Genomic DNA, 27,165 nt, shown 5'->3' with positions numbered 1-27,165 from the left:
AATTAAATCAGAAATTATCAATTCTAAAACAAAATACAATACTAATAATTTAAAATTAATTTAAAACAGAGTTAAAGTAGTACAAAATAAAAAATAAACTTTCACGACCTCTTATAAATTACAAAGTATAAAATCTAATATTTATTTTATAATCTAAAGTATTATATGATGTTTAAAAATTGAAAGATGGATTAATTCCACTTTAAAACAACTTAAGAAAAGTCAAAATGGTTCAGAATTTTTTTAAAAATAATCCACGTATGATAGAATTATTGAGTTTATTAAGTTAAATTTTAATATTATAAACTCAGAACTTAAAAAATATTTCACTGACTTTCAATATTTTTACTCAAATTAATTCATCTATTTGAATTAATTCATAAATATTTAATTAAGTTGAATTGATCAGGTTCATTGAATCAACAAAATAACGAACACTCCGTGCTTAAAGTATTTAAAATGATATTAAAATAATTTGACAAAGGTGTAGTTTTTTTTTCTAATTTAATATATTTTGAGTTTTTATATATTTTACCCCAATTAGCTACGTACTCATACATAATTACTATTTTTCGGATAAAAATATTACTCAAGGCTTTTAAGGCTTATTCAACAACTTTCCAGCACTCTTTTTTTTCGTCATGAATAACTTTTAGGCTTTTTCAATAACACTCACCCTCCAAAAATTTAGGCCAGCTCTCTATGGGCTCAAATTTTGTACAGTAGCCCAACCCACTAGTGCCCGCGAAAAAGTGGAATACCTATTTACAAAAGGAGCATTTTTAATTGAAAACCGCGCCAAAGCCGACATACACACAACCATTGGCATTTTCCCCTTCAATAAGAAAGTCCTTTCATTCGCTTCCATCTCTTTGTCAGAAAGCTAAGTGAATCGAGAACGGAGCATCGCGATTGTGGCTACAATCTGAAGGGAGATTCCGCCATGGACATAGATCATCGCCAAGAAGATATACAAAAAGAAGAAGAGGAGGAGGAGCAAGATCCTTTCCTCAAATTTGTCGATTACGTAAAATCAGAGCTATTAGCATTGGAAGAAGATTCAAATGGAGGCAGTGAAGGTACCGTTGGATTTGGATGGAGCTGGATCGTATCTCGTATTCTCAAGACTTGCATTGCTTATTCAAGCGGTGTCACACCTGCGATATTGCTCTCTGAACTCTCTCAGGTATCTCACCATTGCTCGTCCATTTTTTGTGTGTTTGGTTTCAATAAGAGGATAGTTCTGAAGCAATTTCCTCAGCGTGCGAGCTACGAAATGCATTAATTAGGGATTTAGAGTCGATTACGTTCACATATTTCGGAATTAGATAGGTCGATGTCGCAGTTACAGTTGTCAATGAAAGTTTAGTTGTTATTGTCACGTGTTTTTGAGTCTATTTTGGTTTACGCTGTGTTTGGCTGCTTTTCTTATCGTTGATTTTTTATGGAAGGCGTGGAGTGAACAGCGCAGGGTGGGAGCTCCGAAGAAGAGGCTCGAATTGATTAACCATCTCAAGAAGGATTATCGGCGGATGAAGCTTCCAAACGTTGTTACCATTGATTCCATATACGAGAAAAACTTCCTGTCCTTGAGCAGTGTTCTGGAAGTTGTTATTATCGATGCATTTGTGCTCCCAGGTACTTTGGAATTTAAGAATTTCCCTCCTGAGTATTGGTTTTCTTGTGGAGGGAAGTGAACAGAGTTTATTTTCGTGCACTTGATTTATTCTGATCAAACTCTAGTAGCATTTATCTCTTACGAAAAGCGTGAACCATTGCGCATTGGCATCCAATCAGGTGGGACAAAAATAAGAAAGTAAATCAACCGAATGCTTGTTTTACAATATGTGAGAGGTCCCAGATTCAGGTCTAGGTTACTGCCATGGGGCCAAAATAATTTCATGCCAAACAATGCAGGCACGTGCCGAAGTAAACGCACTACGCAAACCAGACCATGGATTCTTACCTTTTTTTTTTATTCTCTATTTAACTACACATTTTTTTTATTGATTGTAAAAAGCTTGGGCTAGATGAGAGGTTGCCACGTTCCTAGATCAAGACATGCCACAAGCCTTAGCGAAGGTTTGCTGTTGCACATGACCTGCCAACAAAGCACAACTTTGTTATATGTACAAATGGGTATCTGTTTTAGTATTTTATTCCACATTAGGTGTATTGGAAAATAATCCATTTTAGGCAAAATCAGTAGAAAGGACCCCGCTCTTAACTGCTCTAGAATTTGATTTTCTGATAGAGCCCATTGGCATCCATGAATTCATGTTACAAATCCTACTTATTTGGATTAGGTTTTAAAATTTCTATCTTGGTTTTGTAGTGATTTATTCCTATCATCTGCAGGCACAAACATCCACATGCTTACATTAGGGGATTATTGGAGCTCCAATATCATAGATCTCTATCTACACCGCAGGTAATTGCAGAATGTAACATTGATCAATCAATGTCAAACCCAATTTTGTAATTTGGTGGATAACAGAATAAAAGATTTTACTCTATGCTTGCACTGTCTATTAGTTTTCTTTTTCGTTCACTATGCTTGTTTCTATTACTGATTTACTGTTGAAAATATGCAAACCTAGAAATACTTAAAATTTTTGTATTTTTATTTATATCTGAGTGCATTATTTATTCAACTTACTCGGGAGACAATCCAATGGTAATGATATTTAAGAAGATATTCTCTCTACAGACTGTTCGCGGTTTCCATTGTTTATTGAATAAACTTTTCTCATGGTAATGTTTTTAATCTATCAATGAGGAACATTTTATTAAATATTCCTCATGCATTTATTGAACATGTAGCTAGTAATTTGGAACAAAAACTTGGCATACTCTTATTTGGGATTTCATTTAATATTAAACATATTATATTTGTCCTGCAGATTCTATAACTTGGCCGGCATGCAGAATGGAGTTCTGAAGCGAGGGAGGGAGATTTTTCTTACTGGTTGCTACCTCCGAAGCGCCAGTCAAGGTTCTGGTCATCCTCGTCTTTTGCCAACGGAGTATCTTGTGATTGTATTGGATGAGGTAACGGTCAAAAGTTTCATTTATCCAAATTTGTCGTCTTTAGATTTAATCATTGTAGTTTCATATGGAAGTAGTTCCAGTTCGGAAAAAATCTTTGCTGCTGTAGACTAGTTCTACCTTGTGGTCTTCATGCTGCACCTAAAGATGAGATTCCGATCAGGATGATAAGTCTGCTGTTTTCTTGAAACCCGTAGAATCAGGATGATGATGCAATGCTACTTAGAGCTCACTTCTGTTCAGATTCTTTCTCTTCAATTTCTCTTAATGCGGTGAACCAAGGGGCTGCATATTCACTTTATGCCAGGTAAACTACTTGCAATTAGTGCTTTATTTTTCACTTGATTTTGTTGTTGTGAGCTTCTTGTGAACTTGCGTCATTTTCTGATATTAAGATTTCATGCTTAATTTTAATGTTTCTACAAATACGCAAGGGCAGATAATGAGGTTCAAAGTATTTACTAGTTCATGAATGTCCCTCCACATATGCGTTTATAAACATAGACTTTTTATTTTCTTATATTGATTATAGGATTGAAAGGATTGAATCTGAGGAAATTCTAAGGAGGTTTGGAAGCTTACAAAGAAAACAGATTACTCTTGTTGACGGTGATGGTGTCATATTAAATTTTTTCTTGTGGGGTGAGCAGACTCTCCTTGCCAATCTTCTCAGGTGAATTGTTGCAGTGATCGGACTTCTAAAGCTGAATAACTTTTTTTTTCTTACATGCGTATAACATTCATTGTTTGAGGGTTACAGTGTGGGAAGCATGCTTGCCCTGGACAAGCCATACGTTGCAAGTTCCGTGGAGTGTGATATTAAAACAAGTGAGGATTTTTGTCTTGAATATGGAAGCGAAACACAATTATATTTGGTGCCTTATATTCAACATGAAGAACAGGTGATTTATGGATTTTTTTAATTGACTTAAACTATTGTCAATGTCCTATGGAGAAAATATTAAGCAGCTTGGTCGATTAGGTGTGCGTAACATTGACACCAAATCGCCGTCAGGGTTCACGGCCCTTGGGTTCGTATAATCCCAGTCAGGAACTTCGGTTGTCTCAAGTGAGCTTGCCTCGTGATTCACAGGGGACCATTGATTTCAGTAATTACCCTTTTCGGGTGAGTTTACCCTTTACCACTCCTCCAAATAAAATTAGAGGATAGTTTTTCCTTATTTTCTATTTGGTCATGATCTCAATAGCTATCTTGCATGTTATTTACTTTATTTATTTTAAAAAGCATTTATTTATAAAAAAATGTTAATCACTAACTCATTAAAATTAGTTAGTTATAAAAATATTTTGTTGAAAACTCTTAAAAAATATATCCATTCTCGTAATTTTTAATGTATTTTAATGTAATTTTTAATAAAAATTTATCGTTTATCAATTCTTTAATTAGTTAGTTTAGAGCTTTGGTTAGCAAATCTAATAGTCGGTGATTTGATTATATTATTGGCTTTAGCCTATGGACGTGGCTTTAGCTTATTTGTTTATGTTGCTCTCTGAACATAGGTGTACTAGCTTGTGTGTGTTCAAGCAGGCCAATCATGTGACTGAGTATGATTTTGTTACAATAAAATATTAGAAATACATTTTTTAAGTAGAATTTTGTGAGACTTATTATGTCATGTAGGTGTAATTATTTATTTATTTTTTCAATTTGTATTTCATTAAATAGGATAAATTTTTTTAATTAATTTTTATTAAGAATTATAAAATATAATTAATACTATTAAATACTATAATTTTTAACAAAAAATTATTATATATAACCTCTTATCTTACGCTACGTTATATAAATTAGAAAAATCAATATTTATTTAATTCATACGAAAATAAAAATCAATATCTTATGATTGATTAGTTAACTTCAATACCTGTGTGAAGTTTTGCAGTCATATGTGGTCGATCTTCGGAACAAGATGACTGGCATCAGTCTCTATGGTGTTGTTACAGATATTATCAAAGAAGATAATGACCAAGAAACTGTTTTCTGTTTAAACATAACGGATACGAGCGGAGAAATTCGGGCAAAGCTCCATTTTGCCAGATCTTGGTAATGAATACAAGCAATACTAGTATTATTTTGAATGTGCGTAAGCAATATTGCATTGCAAGCAGGGATAGACCCAAGCTTTTAAGGGGGAGTAATTAATGAACAGTATAATAAAACCATCTTTGCACTTCCAAATATTCTCATCTTAATGTACTCCCCGTTCTTATCATCTTATAATATATTTCAGGTCATTGGGAAGAGTGAGTCTCGGTCACACTGTTTTCATTTCTGGCTTGACATGCACCATGTCGAAACAAAAGGGGTGAGCACATCCAACTTGAATATTAAAAACTGGTGCACATCACCAGCCACCACCTAGATAAATAATTGTGAAAATTCAAGATTTAATGTTGAATGGATTTTTTCATACTATTTTATATGCTTCAATGTGCTGTCTATCACACCCCTTGCCATCATATTGTCTACTCTACATTATCTGCCTGAATAATTTGCGTTCTTATACTCTGGTTGAAGAATCCACATAATCTTACGATGAAGTTGAATGTTTTTTTGGCTTGACAGTCTGGAAGCATCATGGTTTGAGACTGGTACTGGGGCTTCTTTCATCAATCTCAGTTGTTTACCAGCATTAATCAACTCCTCTTGCCTTCACAAGCTATCGCAACTCTCTGATATTTCTAGTCAGACTAGCTATGCTCAAGTAAGAATTGCGTTTTAGTATTATTTGAATGCTATTTTAAGCCCCTGTTCCTCTGCAGTATGCACAATTATAGTCGTTGCAATCTGACATGACATCATGTTTCGCACATGAAATAATACATCTTGCAATAACCGTAGCTAGTTTATTTTATTTTTTGACCAAATTCCATGTTTTATGGCCGTGCTCGACCATAATGGATGAAGCACAAGTGATGATCTAATAGCATGTTTAATTTTAGCTTCAATTTGGGAAAAAAAAACTTACCTTTAAATTTTTTCATTATATATATATATATATATTTTAAAAAGTTTTGTTAAACTAATCATGCTTTTAGCTTGGAGCTTGCCAATCGCAACTACTTCAGTGAGATTTGATTCGTTTGTGCTTAACATCCCAAAAGGAGAAAAGCAAAGCAGAAAGGTTTATATATTTAGATAGAATGAAATGATAGTTTTAAAATGTTATAAAATTTTAACTAAATAATTTTTTTTAAATAATTTATTTTTGGAGAGAATTTCAAAATATCTTTATCATGCTTAATTTTGTATTATTATTCTTTATTTTTTTATACTTAATCCTCACTCTAAGCATTTTTTACTATTATTTTTATATTTTTTAGAATTTTAAAATTTCTGATTGAATGACGACTAAAAAGATGTTCAGGGTTTTACTGCAGATTCAAATATAGCCTCGTCTATAAACACGTTTTTCACATAAAGGAAATGAAACAAACATATGTATGTGGAACGTCAAGGTGCTATAGCGCTCAATTCTCAAATTATATTATTATTGTCAGATATAATCTGACGGTAGACATATATATATATATATATATATTTCCCTGCCCTGTATGCCTTCCCTTTATACAGTATCTCCTTTAATTATTGTTTGTTTACAATTTTGATCATTTTCTTACTCAATATTTTTGCAGATATGTCGAGTCTGGCTTGATCCCATTGCGTATTATTACGTTAATACAAGATTTTCACATTCTCTCTGTGGTCACTTTGTCAACAAGATGTCTGGTAGATTGGTGGAATGCAGCTTTTGTCGAACAATTTCTGATGCTGAGGTAGTACGCACTTTCCACCTGAAAATTACTCTTGCAGATAAGAGCACGAAAGTTTTAGCGTGGTGTACTGGTCAAACTGCTATGGATTTGTTGCAGATATCTCCTGATGATTTTTATGATCTTCCAGAGGTAATATCTCCCGACTACTTAAAAGATATCTTGATTAGTTAAGACATAATCAGGTGAATTTTGTAAAGTCTCAGGCCAGTAAAACAAAATCGAAATTGAAAGTAATTGCAAAAAATATTAAAATAAAAAACTTGCAAAAATGCCTAAAAAAATGTATTCAAATCAGTAACAACTGCTGGGTTTTTAACTGATTCAAACTGAATCAACTAATCATATTCAGTTCAGATTGAGGCCGGTATATTTCTAACAAATATTTTTGAACTAGTACTATCTAAAAATATTGAAAAAAAAAATCTAGAAAAACAGAATTAGAAGAATTGTTTTTAAAATGTTAGATATATCATGCCGGTTCGGGTTTGTTGAATGGATGAAACAAGGGTTGGCTTCCTGTTGATTAATGAGAACCTCAAAAGGCAATTATTTTACTATATTGTACATAATATATTTTTATGGTTTTTCCTTTTTCTAAAAAAAAAAAGTGTTTTACTTATAGTACGCCATTTTTCTAAGTTTAATATTTCACAATTTTAAATTTTACATTTCGTTTCCTATCTAACTCCATTGTATGTTATCATTACTTATCTTAATATATAAAGTTCAATATATTAATTTAGAAACATTTTTATTTTTTTCAATCTTCAGCTCCCTTTATAAACTTTGGCTAGCGCTTGGATAATTAATTTAATTGAACACATAATATTTTTAAATGAAAGTTTGTTCATAAGTTTAATTGTGAAGTTAATTCAAATTAACTAGAAAACAAAGATTATTTGGATAAGTTTTTTTAAGAAACTTGTTGGAATTAATAAAAGATAGTTTATAGGTTACTCTTATAAGGTCAAGTAAGCTCTTTTTTAAATGCTTCGTTAGTCACTTTTTTTAAAAAATTTTTTTGGGAGATTTGTGTGTTAGGACAGATGTGAATAATCTGACAGTTATTTGTGTGTTTAATAATGAGTCTTGTTACATTCTCCTAATATTTTTAATTCAATAAAATAAATATTAAGTAAAAATATATTTATCTTAAAAATATACAAAATATTTAAAAAAAAAATATTTTTAAAAGAGAGTTGATAAGAATAAAAGGTAGTTATAAGTTTAGTTATCGTTTCACAGTTGTGTTAGTGTATATGGCATGTCAGTTTCTCCATTCAATGTGATGTCAGTCTGCGGTTGAGAGAGGAAGACCCTGTTTAAGGCATGAATCCGTGTATTGCATTGTGTACTGAGAGGTTACTCTGAGACGTGTTTTTCTTTTGCCCTTTGGTATCTGTTATAACATTTGTCTGGTTTAATCCAAAAAATATATAAATAAAACTATCTAGTTTGTGTGTGCAATTCTCGAGTCTAACAGTGTTCCTAAGCAAATATTTTAGCATAGTTGCCATGCATTGAATTCAGACATAGATGTACGAATCGGGAATATGAGCTTAAGCGCCAATCTTGAGTCACTTCAATTACATGTTTGCTTAGAAAATAACACTTTTTTTTTTTTTGTTTTTGTTTTTGTTTCAGGAAGAACAATTAATATATCCGTCGTCGTTAGAAAATGAGAGGTTTATGGTGGCATTAGTAAATTGTAAGCGAGACGGTTGTGTGATAGATGGCCTTTCGCCAGACGATTTAATTTCGTGGGAAATCACACGAGCGTACAAATGTGGATAACTGTTGAATGCACATGGAAGAGTTTTTTGGCTGTATAAAAGAAGTGGGAGCTGGGTTTGCAGAGTTTTTAATCGCACTATTCCTTCCAGTGTTATATTATTAATGGAAGCCTGGTAGTTATTTCTATCCTTATAATCGACGGCATCCACTGCTCAAGGTGATTCACCAAGAGTCATCCATTTTTGAGAACGCCAAGCAGCATTATACCAAAGGAATACAAGGATCAATAATTTAGCCTTTTGAGTGCTTCGAAAAAAAAATAATCATCCACAATGTAATGGAAAGTATGTGCAGAGAAAAACATTGTACTTATATATATTAATTTTTTTAACTATAATTATTAAAAACATTTAATGTTGCAAATAATTATAATTAGAGTTTTTCATAAGTTAATTTTTCAAATCAATCAAAAAATATTTTTTTCTTCTAACTTTTTAGTTGTTTTCAAAACTGTTATTTTAAATAAGCGATTTTTGAGGAAAACAATTGAAACGGACAAGCTTTATGACTTCTTCACAAAACAAGTCTAATATCAAGCATCTATTTAAAATTATTGTATTGTAATATTTGTCTTACTGTTTTATACAGGCACATTTCCTTCCATTTGGATTCGGAACGTACATTTTAAATTATCCGTCATTAAAGAACTTTCACATTGGATAGAAATAACAAAGTTTGAAGTGGTGTGTATGCATTAAATGATCTTTTCCTATTTTTTTTCCCAAGACAATGAACTGTGAGAATTCGAATGACAATCACGTAACCATCTAGCATGGGATCACAGAACCTTTTTCATCCTAATTTGATTAAACGTCACATAAGGATCATAAAATTTCACAAATGACCAGCGGCGACAACTAATAAGCTCGAAAAAAAATGGCACAACTCCAAAAATTACAGTTCGAGATAAATAGGACAACCGAAATCCCCCATAATTTGAACTCGACACCATCTAGCTTGTCCTGACTTGACAATTAGTCAATTCTTACAGCTGCTAGCAGCAGGGTTTGATTATGACAATATTATTAAGCGTTTAGCATGTTACCTGAGATGAAAATTACTCGTTTTTTCGCTTGTTGCTGCTGCCGGCAGGGTTCTGTTCAGTAAGCATTTTTAAAACGTTTACTAATGCTCGCAAACGGTCCCATATGCTGAGACCATAAAGCCCTTCAACAAGTGACTCCTGAAACTCAAATCCATTCTCTGCAACAGGATACTGTGGCAAACAAGAAGCTCATTAAAGTTTCTATTTGTAGTGAAATAAAAGAATGGAATATTACAATAAAAAAACTTCCGGATTGACCTGAATAGGCTTAGGTATCTTGGTTTTCAGAAATGGCCACCATCGATCTTCAACAACTGCTTTAACTAGACAGCAAGCTCGCAATCCTTCTGCACCGCCAAATCGTCCAAATCCACTATGTTTCACACCACCAAATGGCAGGGACTGCGAAATCACAACGCATCATTACTTCAGTGGAAAACCGTAGATTAAACCCACTTCAATTTCAGGCCTCTGGTAAATTACATCTTGAAGATTTCTAGTTGTAGCAAACTATCCATCATAAATTTTAAGAATTAGTAATTTATTATTTTTATCAGTCTTTACATTTTTAATGTCAAAGTATCTCTTAGGTAAACCAAATGCTTACCAGTAGAGAAGTGAAGTTTACAAAACTTGGGCTGTCATTATAATCAAGATTATGGGAATAAAAACAGTGAATTGCTAAATGATTAAAGTTCAAGTGGGTAAATTGTGAAAATAAAATTTGAGGGGGTAATTGCCAAAAATATGAAGTTAAAGCAGGTTGTTTACAATTCAGCCAATATAAATAAAATAATGACATCTCTTTCTCCTAAACATGTATCTTTATCTGATTGGAAATTAGACGTGCCAAGTGGAGCATAAATTATTTTCGACATAAGTAGTTCATGCCAAAGTCGACGTTACAGGAAATTAGCAAATAAATATTATTTTCTCATGAGATAAAGAGATGAGCTCATTAACAATCCTGTGGTTTGGAACTAAAATGGTTACTTGGTGGAACCAAATTGGCCGATTTCAAACCTTACACCAATTTCCTAATCAGCACTCAGGTGCAGGTACTTTTTTTCATCGGCCTAGCAAACATTTGCTTGGTAACACCGTCACGCCCTAGTTAATTGGTTTAATACTATGTTGCAGAACTTTTCTAGTCCAATTCTTTTAAGCAGGGAAATTCTGCAGTCAGCCCATTTGTTGAACATTCAGAAGAGATCAACGCATACTAAACTAGCAGTTAGATGCAAGTTCAACAAAAAAAATATAAATCATGTCACACTGTTAGATGTTTCAAGTGAACCATTTTCAAGAGTTAAAAGATAAAATAAATTTACCTGACACATGTACGTTGCTGCAAAATCATTAACTGCAGCTACCCCAGTATGTATCTGTGAAGCTATCTCTCTGGCACGGCTCTGACTGCCTGAGAAAACAGCACAGCCGAGCCCATATTTTGAGTCATTTGCAAGCCTGACAACTTCCTCATCAGAGCTGAATTTCATTATTGGCATGATTGGTCCAAATGTCTGGTTGTCATTTAATTGCAGAGATGAATCTAGTAAGCAGTTAATCATACAATATAGAAGGGAAATTCTTGAATTTAAATGCATAATTGCAGTGCATACATGACTGTCACGGGATATGATTACCCAAATTTCAAAAAAGCTCAAATGGTTTAAGTCTAAGTATGGAAAGTATGTGTACCCGCTATCAGTGAAACTAGCACTTAATACAACAACAATAATAACACTTCTAGCACATCTTCATGGTTTACATTGACTCACTACTGCTATGTGGCAAAATCAAAGGGTAAGTGTGCAAAAAATATGATGTACTCAACTATAATTAGAAGATGAAACTATGCTGATTTGAAGGCATGTGGGTGTTTGTAGGATCTTTCTAATAATTTAACCAAAAAAGAAAAAGCAGACGTCTAAAGTAGAAAAAATAGTGAGTTTTGTTACCTCTTCTTGCATCAATCTCATTGAGTGATTCACATTCACAATCACAGTAGGGGGGAAATACTGATCAACTGCATCTTCACCTATATGTCCAAAACTCCCTCGTGCAACAATTTCAGCTCCTTTTTCTAAGGCATCATTTACAAGGCCTTCAAGCTTTTCAGAATGCTCATGCATGCATAGAGCTCCCATATCATACTTTCCAACAAGCGGTGGGCCCTATAAAAAATCAATAACCAACAAATCAAACAAAATATGCACTTCTTTACACTCAATCTTTCTAGGATAGAAGTCTATTCTTCAATGATCAGTTAGCAATGAATTCTTGTAATATTGTAGTCCTCAATGTTAATGCAATATTTGAAAACATAAATTTCTAATCCTTTTGCCCCTCTTCTCAATATGTATATAATCATGAATCCCAGATTTCAGTGCTTCTCTTTTGAAGGAAAACATGTCAGAAGAGAATTGGGTATGTCAGTGATGCCACAAAATTTGTTCATCACTGAATTCTATTTATCTGTTAGACATGAACAATTCAGATACCAGAGCTAGCTAAAGCAAGGTGGCGAGTAAGGCCTATGGCTAAGGCTGCATTTTTTTAGGGCCCACTAAAAAGTTATATTATATTTATTAAAAAGTGATACTTCATTAAGCATATTTGACATAAAAGTACATTATATATTTTAAGAAACTCTGTTTTAAATACCATGTTTGTGATATAATACAATAACTTTTTAATAACTATAATTAAGTCATTTTATATAATGTCTTCATTTTCGAAAGAAGAAAACACTGATTTTTGAGCATTAAATAGGATTTTTTTTTAAAAAGTTCAACAAATTTTAAATATATTTTTTAAAATGTGCATTACAAAAAGCAAGAAAATAAATTTTGAATAATTTTAAAATGAATATTTTACATTGTCAAAAGGTTGCTATTGTAATTTTTGCCTAGGGCCCCATATAGATCCTAGAGCCGTTCTTGTCAAATACCATTCATCTTTAAGAGTTCCAAATACATAGAACACACACACATACTAGAAGTAGAATATAAAGCTAGTAGTAAGTTGATAGAAATATTTTTTCTTGAAAACCTTAATGTAGCAAATGGTCCCTTGGGATACAGAAAGGATTGATGAGAGAAACAAAAAGTATGCAGACGTTCAACAAAAATAGATGACAAAGCAATGTATCCTGATTCAAATAGACATTTGTTTCTCATAGTTTTTGACAATGAGCTACAACAGATGTATAAACAGTCGATAGATTTCTGAAACAACAATCCTGTGGCAATATGCATTAGAAACCCATGATGAAAGTTACACAAAAGACTAAGATTAATTTTAACAGTGAAATATTATTTAAAAAAGCACTTACAGCTGTTACAGACTTTATTATTTTGGTAACTTTACTGACAAAAGCAGAATAAATTTCCCTGTGGACATAAAATCGTTCCGCTCCAGCACAGTTCTGTCCACTTGACTGAAGAACAGCCCTGACAGCAACTTGAGCAACCTAATATCCAGCAAACCAAAGCCTGTTAAAACTAAGCCACGCAACAATGAAAATTTCATTAAGCTTTTATGATAGCATTTGCCAATTAAATGATCAATAATTGCATCCAAGTTTTGGGGAATCAAAACAGGTAGAAGGGATTTATACATGGTCCAGATCTACGTCTTCACAAACAATAAATACATCTTTTCCACCAAGCTCTAGTGTCACTGGTATAAGTGTGTCAGCAGCATTTTTCATTATCTGCATAAAAAAAATGAGGCATATTAGAGTAGCACAAAACACATCTAATCTCATTGGATATAGAATCTCATCATAAAAAAGAATGGAATAATATATGAAAATCCCTATATATTGATTTTGTCTATGAGACATTACTCAAAATCAGGTCTACAACTTTTATGGCAAAAAGTTTTGAACAATTCATGATTACTTATTTATTTATTTTTTTGGGGAGGGGGTGTGAAGCATTGACTCTGGAGTTTCTTTATTCATTATGTACATGCATAACGAATCATTTTATTTCTTAGAAATCCAAATAAATTTATGGAAATAATGCATTATGACCCAATTCTAGGTTGCACACAGTGAACTCATTTGATAGGCCAGAGAAATCATACCATCTTACCGACACCTGGAGATCCAACGAATATGACTTTATCAACAGAAGATACCAATGCTTCTCCCGTTTCAGCAAACCTAGGAAGAAGGAACCAATCAATACCACAAATGAAAACACGACCATAGAAAAAAAAGGGAAAAAGCATAAAACAAAAGGCCCTACCCTGTTATCACTTCAACAAGGTCCTCTGGAGCTCCTATGGCAGAAAGCGCTGATTGGATGATCCGGAAGTAAAAGCATCCAGACCAACTTGCATGTTCTGATATCTAAAATCAGAAGTACATGGTTTTCCATCAAATTGAAAAACATCAAAACATTTCACATTAAATACCAATCTTCCTAATCCTAAAAGCTCGAGCTATTAGGTGGAAGCTCAAAAAATGGTTTTATACCACCAACTCTAACATGATCTTCATGCAATAACCATTTTTTATTTAAAGAATGGACAATGCACAGGCTAGTTTAACTGTTGCTGAAATTCAGCTTAATAATGAAGAATTGGGTGACATGGATCAAACCTGGTCCTAGAGGCCTGGATTAGTGGAAATCACATCAACCTTATAAGTTAATTTATTAAGCATAAGCTCGGAAGCCCAGATACGTGAAAACACTGAAAGTATCCGTGTCGGACACGTATCCGATACCGATACGTGTCAGATATGCCTAGATACGTATCCCAAAAATATCTGTAATTTAATTCAATATTAAAAATTAATTTCAGATGGGATACGGCTTTAAATCATGTGATACGGCTCCGATATGGCTCGGCTAATTTATTATTGAAACGGAGCGTTTCAATCCTTCTTCTTCCATTTCTCCATTTCTTTCATTCTTTCTTCTCCTATTCCCGATTTCTCTCATTCTTCGTGAGATAGCAATGCCCCAAAACCTCACCCAAAATCAAGACCTAGCTAGGGTTTCTTCAAGTTGCGATTCTCTTCTCCCATTTCCCCATTTCTCTCATACTTTGCAAGATAGAAATGCTCCAGAACCTCACCCAAAATCAAAACCCAGCTATGGCTTCGTCGAGCTGCGATTCTCTTGGAGAAACGAGAACTATTGCGAAAGTAAGGTGATTTGAAGTGTTTTGAGAGGTCGATTCTTGTCCAGCAAATTCCTAAGGCATCAATTCTGGTTGAGCAAGTTCCTGAGGTGTTGATTCTCCAATTCATGATGGTGGGTGACGTGATTTCTGTTTTGAACTTTGCTCCTCTCCTCTGGACTTTAGCAACAATTTTGTTACTCTTCTCCGTATTTTACAGCAACAGTCTTAAACGTTACTCTATTGCATTTGCGGTAAAATCTCACAAACTTTGTCTTTTCTAATCTTCTTTTTTCTATTCTTTTTACAGCAACAAAGTAAAAATGTTATTTTTGTATTTTCCAACAGCTGTGTTTGTTGACAAAAAATGAGTTCTGATGCTGAATCTAATTTTATAATTCTAAGTAACTTTGGTTCATTAGAACTTCAAGATGATCATGCTCCACTTTGGACATTTGTCACTGTAAAGGATAAGTTAGGAGATGGAGGAGGCAACAGGCTATGGAGTTGTAATTTTTGTGAGAAAGTGGTCAAAAATTCATATTCAAGAGTGAAAGCACATTTACTAAGAATACCTGGTGCTAGTGTTGCTCTTTGTCCGAAGGTCACTACTGAGTATTTGGCTGATTTGAAAAGAATTTGTAAAGAAGCTGAGAATAAAATTAAGCCTAAAACTATCTCACTACCTTCAGCTCCAGTAACCTTATCCCAAAAAAGAAGAAAAACAGGAAGTAGTACACTAGAAAGGGCTTTCAATGTTAATAAAAGGAATCAATTTAGAGTAGAAATAGCAAGAATGTTTTTTTCAGTTGGCTTATCTTTTCATCTTGCTAGAAATCCTTACTATGTTAACTCTTATTCATGTGCTGCCAACCATAACCTTAGTGGTTTCCTTCCTCCTAGTTATAATGCTTTAAGAACTAGTCTTTTACAACAAGAGAAATCTCATATTAAAAGATTGCTCCAACCTATAAAACTTTTATGGCTTGTAAAAAGAGTTACATTAGTTTCTGATGGATGGACAGATGTTCAAAGAAAGCCATTGATTTTCATGGCTGTAAGTGAAGGAGAGCCTATATTTTTAAAGGTTGTTGATGGTTCTAAGGAGTACAAGGATAAACACTACATGGCCAGCATAATAAGGGATGTAATTAATGAAGTAGGGCCAAAAAATGTTGTTTGGATCATAATCGATAATGCTCCTGTTTGTAAGGCAGCTGTGATATTAATTGAAGTTGAGTTTTATCATGTGTTTTGGACTCCTTGTGTCGTTTATACTTTGAAAAATTGATGGAAATGAAAATATTTTCAATGAGTGTCATTGGATCACTCTCCTAGTTGATGATGCATCTTTTATTAAGACTTTCATAATAACTTACTCTATGAGGTTGGCTATTTTTAATGAGTTTTCATCTCTTAAATTGCTTTCTGTTGCAGAAACCCGTTTTACATCAATTGTTGTCATGCTAAAAAGACTGAAGTTGCTGAAACGTGCTTTACAAAATATGGTCATTAGTGACTAATGGAATAGTTATAGAGAAGATGATGTTGGTAAAGCTGCCCATGTGAAAGAACTTGTTTTAAATGATATATGGTGGGATAAATTAGGCTATATTCTTTCTTTCACAGATCCTATATGTAGCATGCTTAGAAAATGTGACATTTATTTTAGTTACTATCTCTTGAAAAATAAAAGTCATATTATAACAAATCTTTTAATCTTATATAAGTATTATAGTGAAGAATGGCTTAGGAAAACTCCAAATAGAGTTCCTTCACATCAAGATGATGAAGTTTTGAGAGAAAGGAACAAATGTTTGAAGAGATATTTTCCTAATGCTAAAGAAAGAAAAAATGTTTTTCTTGAATTCTCGAATTTCTCATCTTGTGCAGGTAACTTTGCTTCTTTTGATTCCATTGAAAATAGGTGGACATTAGACTCAAAATCTTGGTGGGTAATACATGGATCTTCTACTCTTTTACTTCAAAAGCTTGCCTTAAAGCTTCTTGTACAGCCTTGTTCCTCATCTTGCTATGAGAAAAATTGGAGTACGTACTCGTTCATTCATTCTTTGAAGAGAAACAAAATAGATCCAAAAAGGGCTGAGAATTTGGTTAATGTGCATTCCAATCTTCGTCTTTTGTCTAAGAGAGAAGAAAAGTATACTAAAGGAAAGACAAGGATGTCGGATATGAGTGATGATGAACATGATCCACTTGATGATGGTGCTGGATTTTTTGAATTTGCTGAATTATCTCTTGATGAACCAGACTTAGAAGTTATACTTTTTATAGATTATGGGTATAGAGAAAATGAGTGTGACAATGTTAGAATTAAATAGTATAAAAGCACGATATTCTTTTTGTGATAGTTCTATATTTCTTTTAGATAGAACTACCATTTCTTTTGTGGAATTCTAACTTGAATAGGGGGTAAAGTATATAATTTTTTGATGTGTTCATAGACAAGGGAAAGATATGATCGCATGTATTTTTTGTAAAATGTGATCATTGATATGTAAATGTAACACATTAATATAATTTAATTATCAATATTTCTTTATAAATATTATTTTTTTAAATTCAAGTTAAAGTATCTAAGTCGTATCGTATTTTGAAATTTAAATGTTTTCTGTATTCCCGTATCTGTATCGTATCCGTGTCGTATCAAGTATTCAGGCTTCATAGAGCATAAGTCAAAGAACAGTTTTATATCTCTAACAGCATGAGTAGGTATTGTACAGTGCAGGATTCCAAACTTTCAATAAAATTTTATCAGGGAAAGTAACCTAATTCACATTAAGCATAAATGTAAGCAATGTCTAAAAACAACATAATACACCCTCCGAATGGAAGAACAATTGTGGATAGGTAGATAGTAAGATATTTTATACCTTAATCACAATACCATTTCCAGAAAAAACTGCTGCCAACATAGGATTAAAAATATTGTGGAAAGGATAATTCCATGAAACAATGGCTCCAATAACACCAAGGGGGTGAAATTCTACTCTGGCTCTCTTATGAAGCATTGATCTTCCAGAAGACCTGCCAAGGTTTTTTATTTACCACACCCAAAAGAAAAAGAAAGTGATCACGAGTTTAGATAGTTTGAAATTTTACCGTAAAGATATTAAAACTACATATGTATATGGAAGAAGTTATAACTTTCTTTTTCTAATAAAACAATGCATGTATTAAAATTTATACTTATAAAGCTTAATTTTTTGGGGGAAAAAGGTTACAGGAAGAGCAGAAAATATGAGACAGCTACTCCATCGAATCAATTTAAGGAAAGAATAGAGTCAACTACTGGGAAAGGAAAGATAGTGGCAAACCTGCTTTGTTATAAAAGAAATGCATAGAGCTACTATCGTGTTTTATGGTTTAAATGAAATGAGGAAATAGTATATTAAAGAAAGAAATATCAAAGCAGTTACCGGTATTCAGGCTTTAACCACTGCTCGCCCTCTGATAGTAGCCAATTGATCTTTTCGCATGTTGTCATTATTTCTCCTAAAGAGGCATCTACCACTGTCTTTCCAGTATCACGTGAAGATATTCTAATAAAAGCACACAAATTAGAATATGTTATCAATATGCCCATGCAATTAGCACAATTTGCGTCTAGTTCAGACCAAATGACTTGGATACTAAAACTAAGGATAATTACTAAAGTCTGTAGCACAAAACTTCCAAGCAGTGTAAAAAAGTGATGATAAAATTCTTCCTACAACCATGGATGAGAAGCGTTCTTACTCGCATACAAGCGCTTGATGTTTAATTATATACTTTAAAAGTATACGTAAAAACAAGCGTCTTTGCTTGAAGCTGGACTTTGCCCACATTTTTTGTGCCTTCCTTACTTTTGCCACTCGATCCTTGACCTGTACATGCAAAGTAGTTCTAGTTAATCTAGCAGTGCTTTAATTGTACAAAATTTACTCAAAAACTAGGAACCGGTATTATATGGTGTGTGCCTTGCAATAACTGGTACTTTACATCATCTATTTCTCCCCCTATTAGCTTTGGAATCAATAGGAATGCTAACGTGGTCTATTAATTTATTTTTATAAAAAAGTAAAGGCATATGGAGTCATTCATAAAAAGAATGGATTGAACCTAAAGATATGGTCAACTTCAGGAAAACTTGTGAAAACAGCATACAAATCAGATAATTCCATATGATTTGTACTTCAACATAGACAACAAAATGAATGATCAATAATTATATTAAAACTGTCCCTGATGAGAGACATGTCAATCATTGACAATTCTGCTTCCTACTCAAACGGTGGTATTCTGGTAATGTTATTGTAAAATAAAGCTTTTCTATTTGGAAGGTGTTTTTTTTTTTTTTTGCCTTTGTAAACAAACACTGGTATTGTTCTAGTTTAGGATACAAGTTTAGCCAGAAGGTAAAATCTATGACATGTCAGATTTTTTTCAGCACAACCAGCATATTTCTTGCACAACAATGGTGTCGTTGTAGATTGTGTATTTTTTTCCCTCCATTTATTTAGCTATGAAAAATAATTCTTAAAATCACACTTCATCAAACACTTACCACAAAATAAGTTTAATAAAAAATGATGTGGGCCTCCTAACTGACCTCATCATGTGTCAATGCTGGAACATATCCTAAATATTTCATAGTTGCAGGCTCATAGCACTGAACTATCCTGCTGCTCGATTGTTGTGATGTTCCTCTCGGAGGCACCTGAATTGGAGCAATCAATCAGATGTTAATCCTTCCAAAAATTCAGAGTAATGCTATATCCTCCTACAATATGTTCCTACTAATACTTTATTAAAGTAAGTATTAAATGAAAATATGAATGCATTTAATGTCTTGAAAACATAACATGCATTCAATTCTTTCTTTATTTAACAAGCGTGAAGATTGTTGAAGGAATTCTAAAATTTATACATAGGATAGCATCTTTTTCGCAGACCTCCAAGTTAAAACACGCACATGGCTTGAAACGCGACAAGTTGGTTAGTTACTGAAATGTATCGATTCAGCGGAAACGATATTCAACACATTACATGCACACTTTAATGTCAAATTAAACCGAGTATCAAACTAAAAATAGAACAAATCCTACCGATCGCGCAAAATGCATAAGCAGATTAATAATAATTAAACTTAATTAAATGATTTGCAAGAGTTTTTCATTTACAATTTGAAAGCCAAGGCAAAAATAGAGGAAAAGTTAAACTCACATAAATGAAGCTGTTCTCCTGCGCTTGGTTTCCATCGTCCAACACTGTCATTATAAAATTTTCACCGTTACCACAATTTTCCATGAGAGAGAGAGAGAGAGAGAGAGAGAGAGTACCGTCGGAAGTGTCAACGTCGATGGAAGGAACCTTGGGAGGAATTAGCATGAGAAGGAACCTACAGAGACCGTAAGCGAATGCTAAAACGAGCAATGGCCACCAAAACGCCATTGGAAATTCCCAGATTCAGAGCGCGTCTCTTACAGTCGAAAGAAAGCCACCTAGGGCTTCGATCAATGAATAATCTCTAACTCCAAGCTTCTGCAGAGTGTTTATTAGGACAATGCTCTTAGTCACCTAAGGCGCATCCTTCACATTAATATTTATTATAGCAAATCTTTGTCAAGCGAAACACGAAACGGAAAAATTTCATACATATAGTACTTCAATTGCTTAATAACTGGCACAAAATAGGAGAAAAAACCAGATTCCATGCGTGATGCGCCTTGTCTTTTTATTGCACTTTACTTCTTTTCTGGGTCTCGTATAACTCTCTTTGCATTATTTCCTCCCTTTTTTTATTACGATTTATGAAGAAAGGAAAGGAGCGTTTAAAATCCAAATAAAATAAATGAAGACAAGTGGTATCTTTTAATGTTTTTGAGTTAGAAAATGGGTTAAGAGACAACAGGTCTTCCCTCCCTCGCAAATCCCAACACCATGACCCGCGTGACTGTTCTGAGCGGTAGTCTGAACTTATCTATTCAACTTGCAAAGTATTTTTTCTCCGTTATTATCACAATGATAATACGTCTATGTTGTGTACCTAACAAATATGTGTCTATTATGATTCCACGGCTTTACTAGATATGTGACACAATAACTTGGACAATATTGATGTGTGCTGATTTTAATTAAAATTGAAATTTCATTTTAATATTCGGTATAATAATAAAGGTATTGAATTTTTAATAGAATACTAAAATAATAACACTAAAAAATATTAAAGTATTACCTCTAGAGTTTATCCTCTATCACATATAAAGTACTTTCAGGTGTTGGAAGCTCGGGAATTTTTTTTAAAGTGAATAGTTGATTTATATTAATGAAAAAAGTTTATTCAACTTAATTTAGATTTTGCAAAAGAATTGTTCAATAATTTTTTAAGATTATAAATATAAAATATTTTAATTCTTTCATTCACTGGATGACATGATTATAATATTGAGGAACCAAATTATTACTATATTTTTTAAATTAAGTGTTTCATTTATTTATTTTTTCTAAAAACCAATCTGGGCATGCGCCGTCTTTTGTTAGTAGCAAAAGGGCATTTGCATAAGAAAAGTGTTTTTTTTTTTTTCAAAATGAGATGACGATGATGATGATTTTCAATTGTTCTGCACACTAAAAAAATTGAATATTTTTGCTTTTTTTTTCTTTAGAAGTTATTATTCTTGGGTGTTTATTTAGTATTAGGAAAAAAGTTTAATTTGTTTAGTTTACGTGCAAATTCATTTTTGTTGCTTAAAAATGTGTAAATCAAACCCTAATATTTATAAATTTAGTGAAATGGATCCCCTTAACATAAATTGTTAGTCCTAATAGATACGGTTACCTAAAATGCATGTAACTAATTTAATGTTAAAAAAACAAAACCTAACCCATTCTCACATTAATGTTTTTACAGTTGCAATGAACTACACGCGTTCTTTTGGGGACAAGGGGAGCATGCTCAAGGGACTTTTGAATTTCTTGAGAAAATAGTTTATACTCTTACAGATTGTTTAAGAAGAAAGGTTTTAGAGGAGAGAGAAAGGAGGACAAAATGTATATTTTAAATTAATATTTTTTTAAAATAAAAAATATAAATTAATATATCAACAAAAATTTAATATATTAATAATATATTCATGATTATAAATAATATATAATTCTTTTAATTTAAAATTAAAAAATATATCCACTCTTCTCTTTTAAAAATATTCTTTTAAACATACTCTTAAGTACCTTCTTTTTTATAATTACTTTCTTTATTTAATAGATTTTATTTTTAATTTTAAAAAACAACCATATAAAGCTAGATGTTACTATTTTAAGTCAGAAAGGCATTTTTTTTTCCTCCAAATTTCGGCAACATACAGAACACGAAGATATGCTTAACTAACAGCCTCGACATCTCTTCTGCAAGTAATAAAAGCTAAAGTAAGGGTTTATCTTAATGGTGGATATGATGGCAGTAATTGTTTCCAATTTATGTCATAGGAACCAAGTAAAAATGGAAGTTGAGTTGGCGCCAGACAAGACACACGTCGAAGACAAATCGGCCATATTCACATCTACACATGCCAGACCGATGCACGTGTACGAATTCATAAGGGGAAATTGTTCTATGGCACAAATTTCATTTTGGAAGAAAACTGCACACCGTTGTGTGATCAATATTATGTAGATGATTGGTACCATAATTCGAACCCATAAGTGTATTAGTCTTATATAACAAAGTTGATGATGATTATACGTAGAACAGTGTTTTATGAACAAGACACAATGAAATCTAACTTTTCATCTCAAGTTGTATCTTGTCTCCTTTTTTTTAAGTTACTTTGTTTTGATAAGAGTCGGTACTGCATATGTGCCGAAAAAAAAAAATCCTTACAACTCGCAAAATTGGTCTTCCAATATTTTTACAAAGGGACAATATATAAGGAAATGGTGAATACCCGTGACCTTGCTACACTGGCTTATTTTTCCTATCATACAAGCATACCATTTTTTATTTCTTTCATGAAAAGGAATAAAAGGTTAACTATCATACTTCTGTTTATATTATACTTTTTATTGTTTTTCAATGTTTCACAATGATCTCTCTCTAACGAATATTTCACATAGAATTCTGTGCAGGATAGATGTATAATTGTTTTTATTGGACTAAAATCGCACCGGACTTAGTTTACGAGTATTTTACTATATAAATATTTGTAGTATACGATAACGATAACGATAACGATCACGATAGTTTTGCCGCCGTTTAAGAGAAAGCACCACATTTTTTTAGTTAGCTGAGTTCTTTGGGGTCGCTATTACACATAACACTGTAAACTTACAGGTTGAAGTATCCTAATTTTGTTTGTAATATACTATTATATCCTATTTTAATCTTTAGTGCAAGTATATATATATATATATATATTATTGTTCCTGTTAGAGAAACACTGATCTTCATATCTTTATTATAAAACAATAACGTCCTTTTGACTGTCGCTGACGTGAGAAGGTACCTGTAAAAGACACTTCCATACTGAAATTAAGATTCGGTTTTGAGTAATAAATATATTTAATAATGAAAAATTCAATCATTTACCTGTACTTCCTACCTTCCTTTTATAGGCATTATAATGAACTAATAGGTCTGCTGAGTCAGCCTTGATTTTGACCCTTTTCTTAAAGTAAATAATATTTTAATTATTATTCTTAATTGGGTTAATTATCTTAAAATCTTGACGAGATATTCGGCCAAACTGAGCCGAGTAGATACTCGATTTCTTTTTTCTATATGTAAGACTGAGTAGTTCCCCATCCAATATAATTATGTTTTTTTTTTTTTGTCAAATGTAGATTTACACATGATGTGTGTGCGTGAGTTGACATTTATTTACTTAATAATTTTCTTATAGATTAAGGTTTTTTTATTAAATTTTAAGGAGAATTTAGAAGAATTTATAAAAATAGTTTTATAATATTTTACTTTATTTTAATATTTTTAATAAACTATAACTAAATTTATTATATAAAATATATGAAATAAGTGTTTAATTAAATTATTTACTCAAGCACATTTAAAAAGTTATAGTTTAACTTGATAGATTGTGTATTTCTTTATGAAAATTACGGTCATGGCATAACGTCAATAAAGTCAAGTGCAACTTTTTTTATTTCAACATGCCAATATGTTGAGCGAAAAAGGAAAAAACATTTGCAACAGATGTTGGTGGATGATCAGGCCCATATATATAGATAGGCATCAAGATATATACACATTTAATGGATCATTCAATTTGAGTGTATTTTTAGTATGTTAAGGGTAACTTTGTATTAACATCAATTTGGTTGACAAATTTGTTACTTTTATAATATATGATATATTTTGTTTGTTATTAGTCTTGTCAGTTGATGCTTAATTTTAGAAAATCCAGAACTAATTTGAAGATATTTTATTTCCACCCAATTTAACTTAGAAAGATTGTATCTTTCCTCCCAATCTCGCATTTTAAAAATTCAAAATTTTGGTTGTATAAGTATACAAGAGATACGTTGTTCATAAAATCATAAATATTGAAATATTCCTAACTATGTTGTTCTCTGATGAGTAAGACATTGCAGGGAAGTTAAACATAACCTATACCTATTTGGCACGAAAGACGAGAGAGTATTTCCATTAAGAAGCAAGTGAGGAACTCAACAGTCATATATACAATTTTATTGGAAAAGTTTTAATTTGTTCCATAATTTAAATCAGTTTTGTTGCTTTATATATAATGTTAGGAACTTAATTTTCCACAAATGGATTTAGCTTTTGCTTGATGCATGTATTATTGTTGATGCTATTAATAGTCAAGGGCATATTGTTACCATTAGGTTAGAATGTCTATTGTTAATTGATCATTAAAACTTTTACCATCAAATTGATTTTTTTTAGGATTCAACATTAAAGTGTGATTTTTAAGATAGTTTTATTATTATTTTTTTATTAAAATTAATTTTTTATTTCTGTAATTTATGATAATATTAAGTACAAACTTTTTATCAATGTAAAAAATAATTTTAATAACATTACAAATATTTAAAAAAACTGTCCCGAAATTTTATTCAAATAAATATTAATGATTGGTTTACATGTTATCAAATTTTAGAAATTGATTCACACGTAACTTAAACTTTGAGGAAATAAAATATACTTTTTCCTAATGTGCTGAACGCATAACGATGATTGTCTTCCAACACGACACTCTTGCATATATCCACACACATCAATGTGATATCTTGTGAATCCCATACAAAATCTATGTATCTATGCACGAAAAAAAAAATCCTCTCTCACGTGCCTTGCGTGTTTACACAATATGAAATGATTTATCACACTTGAATGAAGAGATTATTTTAAGTTGTATAAACGACGAATGTCAGTTTTATAGTTACATTAATACGAGTTATGAATGCTAACGTTTTTCAAAGGCTTTCGGAACTTAGTTCATTGACCCTTTATAATCTTGATTATAGGTCAATGTTGTTGATTGATGAAGGCTACTTTAGTTGTTTGTTCATTCTTCTTCTCTATATGTATGTAGTGCGGGATCAGAATCTTAATTTTGGGCTAGGATCAAGTACTCATTAGTGTATGTAATAGTTAAAATATTGTCACTAATGTTCTATGAAGTATGAACTTCATATTATAGCTGAGGTAAAAATGCTTTAGATTTGCTTAAAGCACATCCATTAGTATTATAAATAATGAGAGATTCAAGCTTCGCCTAAATTTACATTTTATTTTATACATAGATTGATGGGGAAAAAAAGAAAAAAAAAAAGAAAAAAGTACAAATTTTGTTGTTTAAAATAAAAAAAAATTCATTTAAATTTTCTAAGTTAATTCCATAAAAAAATTATGTGTTTAACAAAATAACTACATTTTTTTTCATTCTATTTCGTTTGAATTAATTTTTTGCAATTCCATTATCCAAACATTGTCATAGAACTCAAAAAGTCTTTATTCAGGATCCTTTCCATCCGACTGTGATGCTTTGGCATGTGCAACATTTCATTAAGGAATCTCAGTTGCCAAGACAAGGAATAAAAGGACATAATATAAATAATGAAAAAGAAAGAGAAACCAGGATGATCGATGGGACAATAATTCTTAAATTATATATTAAGTAACCAATTCTTATCGTTCTTCGCTTTACTTCGCCAGTTTGTGCATTTTTGTGTGTGTAGAATTTGGAATTAATCTAAGTTTTTTTTTTTTTCCATTTCTTAATCATTGGTTTATCTAATTACTTTCTCTTGCCACGCTTCTCAAGTTATCTAAGATTCTGATATATATAAAGTTTTAACAGTTTACAAAAAGTTAGTTATCGAGGTGTCAACATATCAAGGCAATTGTTGCATCATTCTTGCATTGGATGCAGGGAGAGGAACACAAACAGATTAGCGACAAACAGAGATTCAAATCATTGACATAATAGCTCACATCCAGGTTTTTGCAATTTTTTTTTATGTTTCCTTGATCAATTTTTTTGGTAATAAATTTTAAAACAACTTTGAGCTGAAAACTTGAGGAGACCCAAAAGTTTAAGTTTTCTTTTTGACAAGATCTGTTTTTTTTTTTTTTAATGATTTTCAATAATTTAATTTTCATGAACTAATTAAATAAAACCAACAAAGTGCACACAACCGATTCTTAAAGCAGTGGGGAAATGAAATTTATTGATAAAAATGTATGGCAATAACATACTTTGCAAATACTAAGCAGGAATTGCCCTTTCTTTGGGTTATCGGCTGATTTAATTAACAAGCTTGTTTTTCTCTATATGTGGTCTTTGTTTTACTGAATTAACGTTTAGCCTTTTAAGAGCATATTCAATTTATACAAACCGTGTATTTTTCTAATTGCTGTGACATGCCTTGTTCTCCTTGTCCATATTTAGAATCTTTTGAACCTGATGTATGCTACATAATATGTAAATAGTATTCTTAATTAAAACCGGATTTTCAGTAGCTGCGTAGTAGATTGGTTAACCAAAAGAGATACTTATTTAATGACATCCCTCTCATGTAGTCACGTTCGTTTGACATTGGCGTTTTGTAAAATCTATTGATTTCAATGTACAAAACTGATCTTGCTAATTTTGAATTTTAATAACTGGAAACCTATTCTAAAATGGGATAGATAAGTATGGGATATAGCTATCTTGCAGACTATAGCAGACTAATTAATGCGTAAAATGCCAAACTGAAAGTGAACCTTTTGTTAGGTCACTGCTCTCATTTTTCTTCGCCTTATAAAGGCATTTTTCATTAGTTTAGTCTTGCAAACTAAACATTCTTTTTTTGTTCTT

At 32.0% G+C, this 27,165-nt stretch overlaps 2 protein-coding genes across 12 annotated transcripts; one reads left to right on the top strand and one right to left on the bottom strand.

The window, feature by feature from the left end:
* Positions 1-943: 943 nt before the first annotated feature.
* On the top strand, positions 944-9,494 carry LOC113874692. Its single transcript, XM_027512906.1, has 13 exons — positions 944-1,186; positions 1,452-1,638; positions 2,359-2,431; positions 2,904-3,051; positions 3,246-3,355; positions 3,581-3,721; positions 3,809-3,950; positions 4,031-4,174; positions 4,953-5,113; positions 5,301-5,375; positions 5,636-5,774; positions 6,706-6,975; positions 8,491-9,494. The coding sequence occupies exons 1-13, from the start codon at positions 944-946 to the stop codon at positions 8,638-8,640; spliced, it is 1,983 nt and encodes a 660-aa protein (XP_027368707.1). The 3' UTR covers positions 8,641-9,494.
* Positions 9,283-20,841, bottom strand: LOC113848242 (aldehyde dehydrogenase 22A1-like). 11 transcript variants are annotated; one of them, XM_027477663.1, is made up of 15 exons: positions 20,483-20,841; positions 20,167-20,368; positions 20,051-20,094; positions 19,437-19,544; positions 18,584-18,711; positions 18,265-18,387; positions 17,719-17,872; positions 13,945-14,048; positions 13,781-13,859; positions 13,308-13,403; positions 13,023-13,160; positions 11,647-11,862; positions 11,017-11,208; positions 9,944-10,087; positions 9,306-9,856 (listed from the first exon to the last, which is right to left on the bottom strand). In XM_027477663.1, exons 2-15 carry the CDS (start codon positions 20,276-20,278, stop codon positions 9,698-9,700), a joined length of 1,797 nt encoding a protein of 598 aa, XP_027333464.1. In that variant the 5' UTR covers positions 20,279-20,368; positions 20,483-20,841; the 3' UTR covers positions 9,306-9,697. The 11 variants fall into 11 exon arrangements, 9 of the variants coding, with proteins under 9 accessions (XP_027333465.1, XP_027333464.1, XP_027333467.1 ...); XM_027477666.1 differs by having other exon boundaries at positions 9,308-9,856; positions 20,167-20,404; positions 20,483-20,804; XM_027477668.1 differs by having other exon boundaries at positions 9,308-9,856; positions 20,167-20,416; positions 20,492-20,804.
* Positions 20,842-27,165: the final 6,324 nt, after the last annotated feature.

This window comes from Abrus precatorius, unplaced genomic scaffold (genome assembly GCF_003935025.1).
Source record: "Abrus precatorius isolate BTA unplaced genomic scaffold, Abrus_2018 Scaffold8, whole genome shotgun sequence".
NCBI lineage: Eukaryota > Viridiplantae > Streptophyta > Magnoliopsida > Fabales > Fabaceae > Abrus > Abrus precatorius.
Note: the sequence above shows the minus strand (reverse complement) of the source record. Positions and strands in the feature narration are given on the sequence as shown.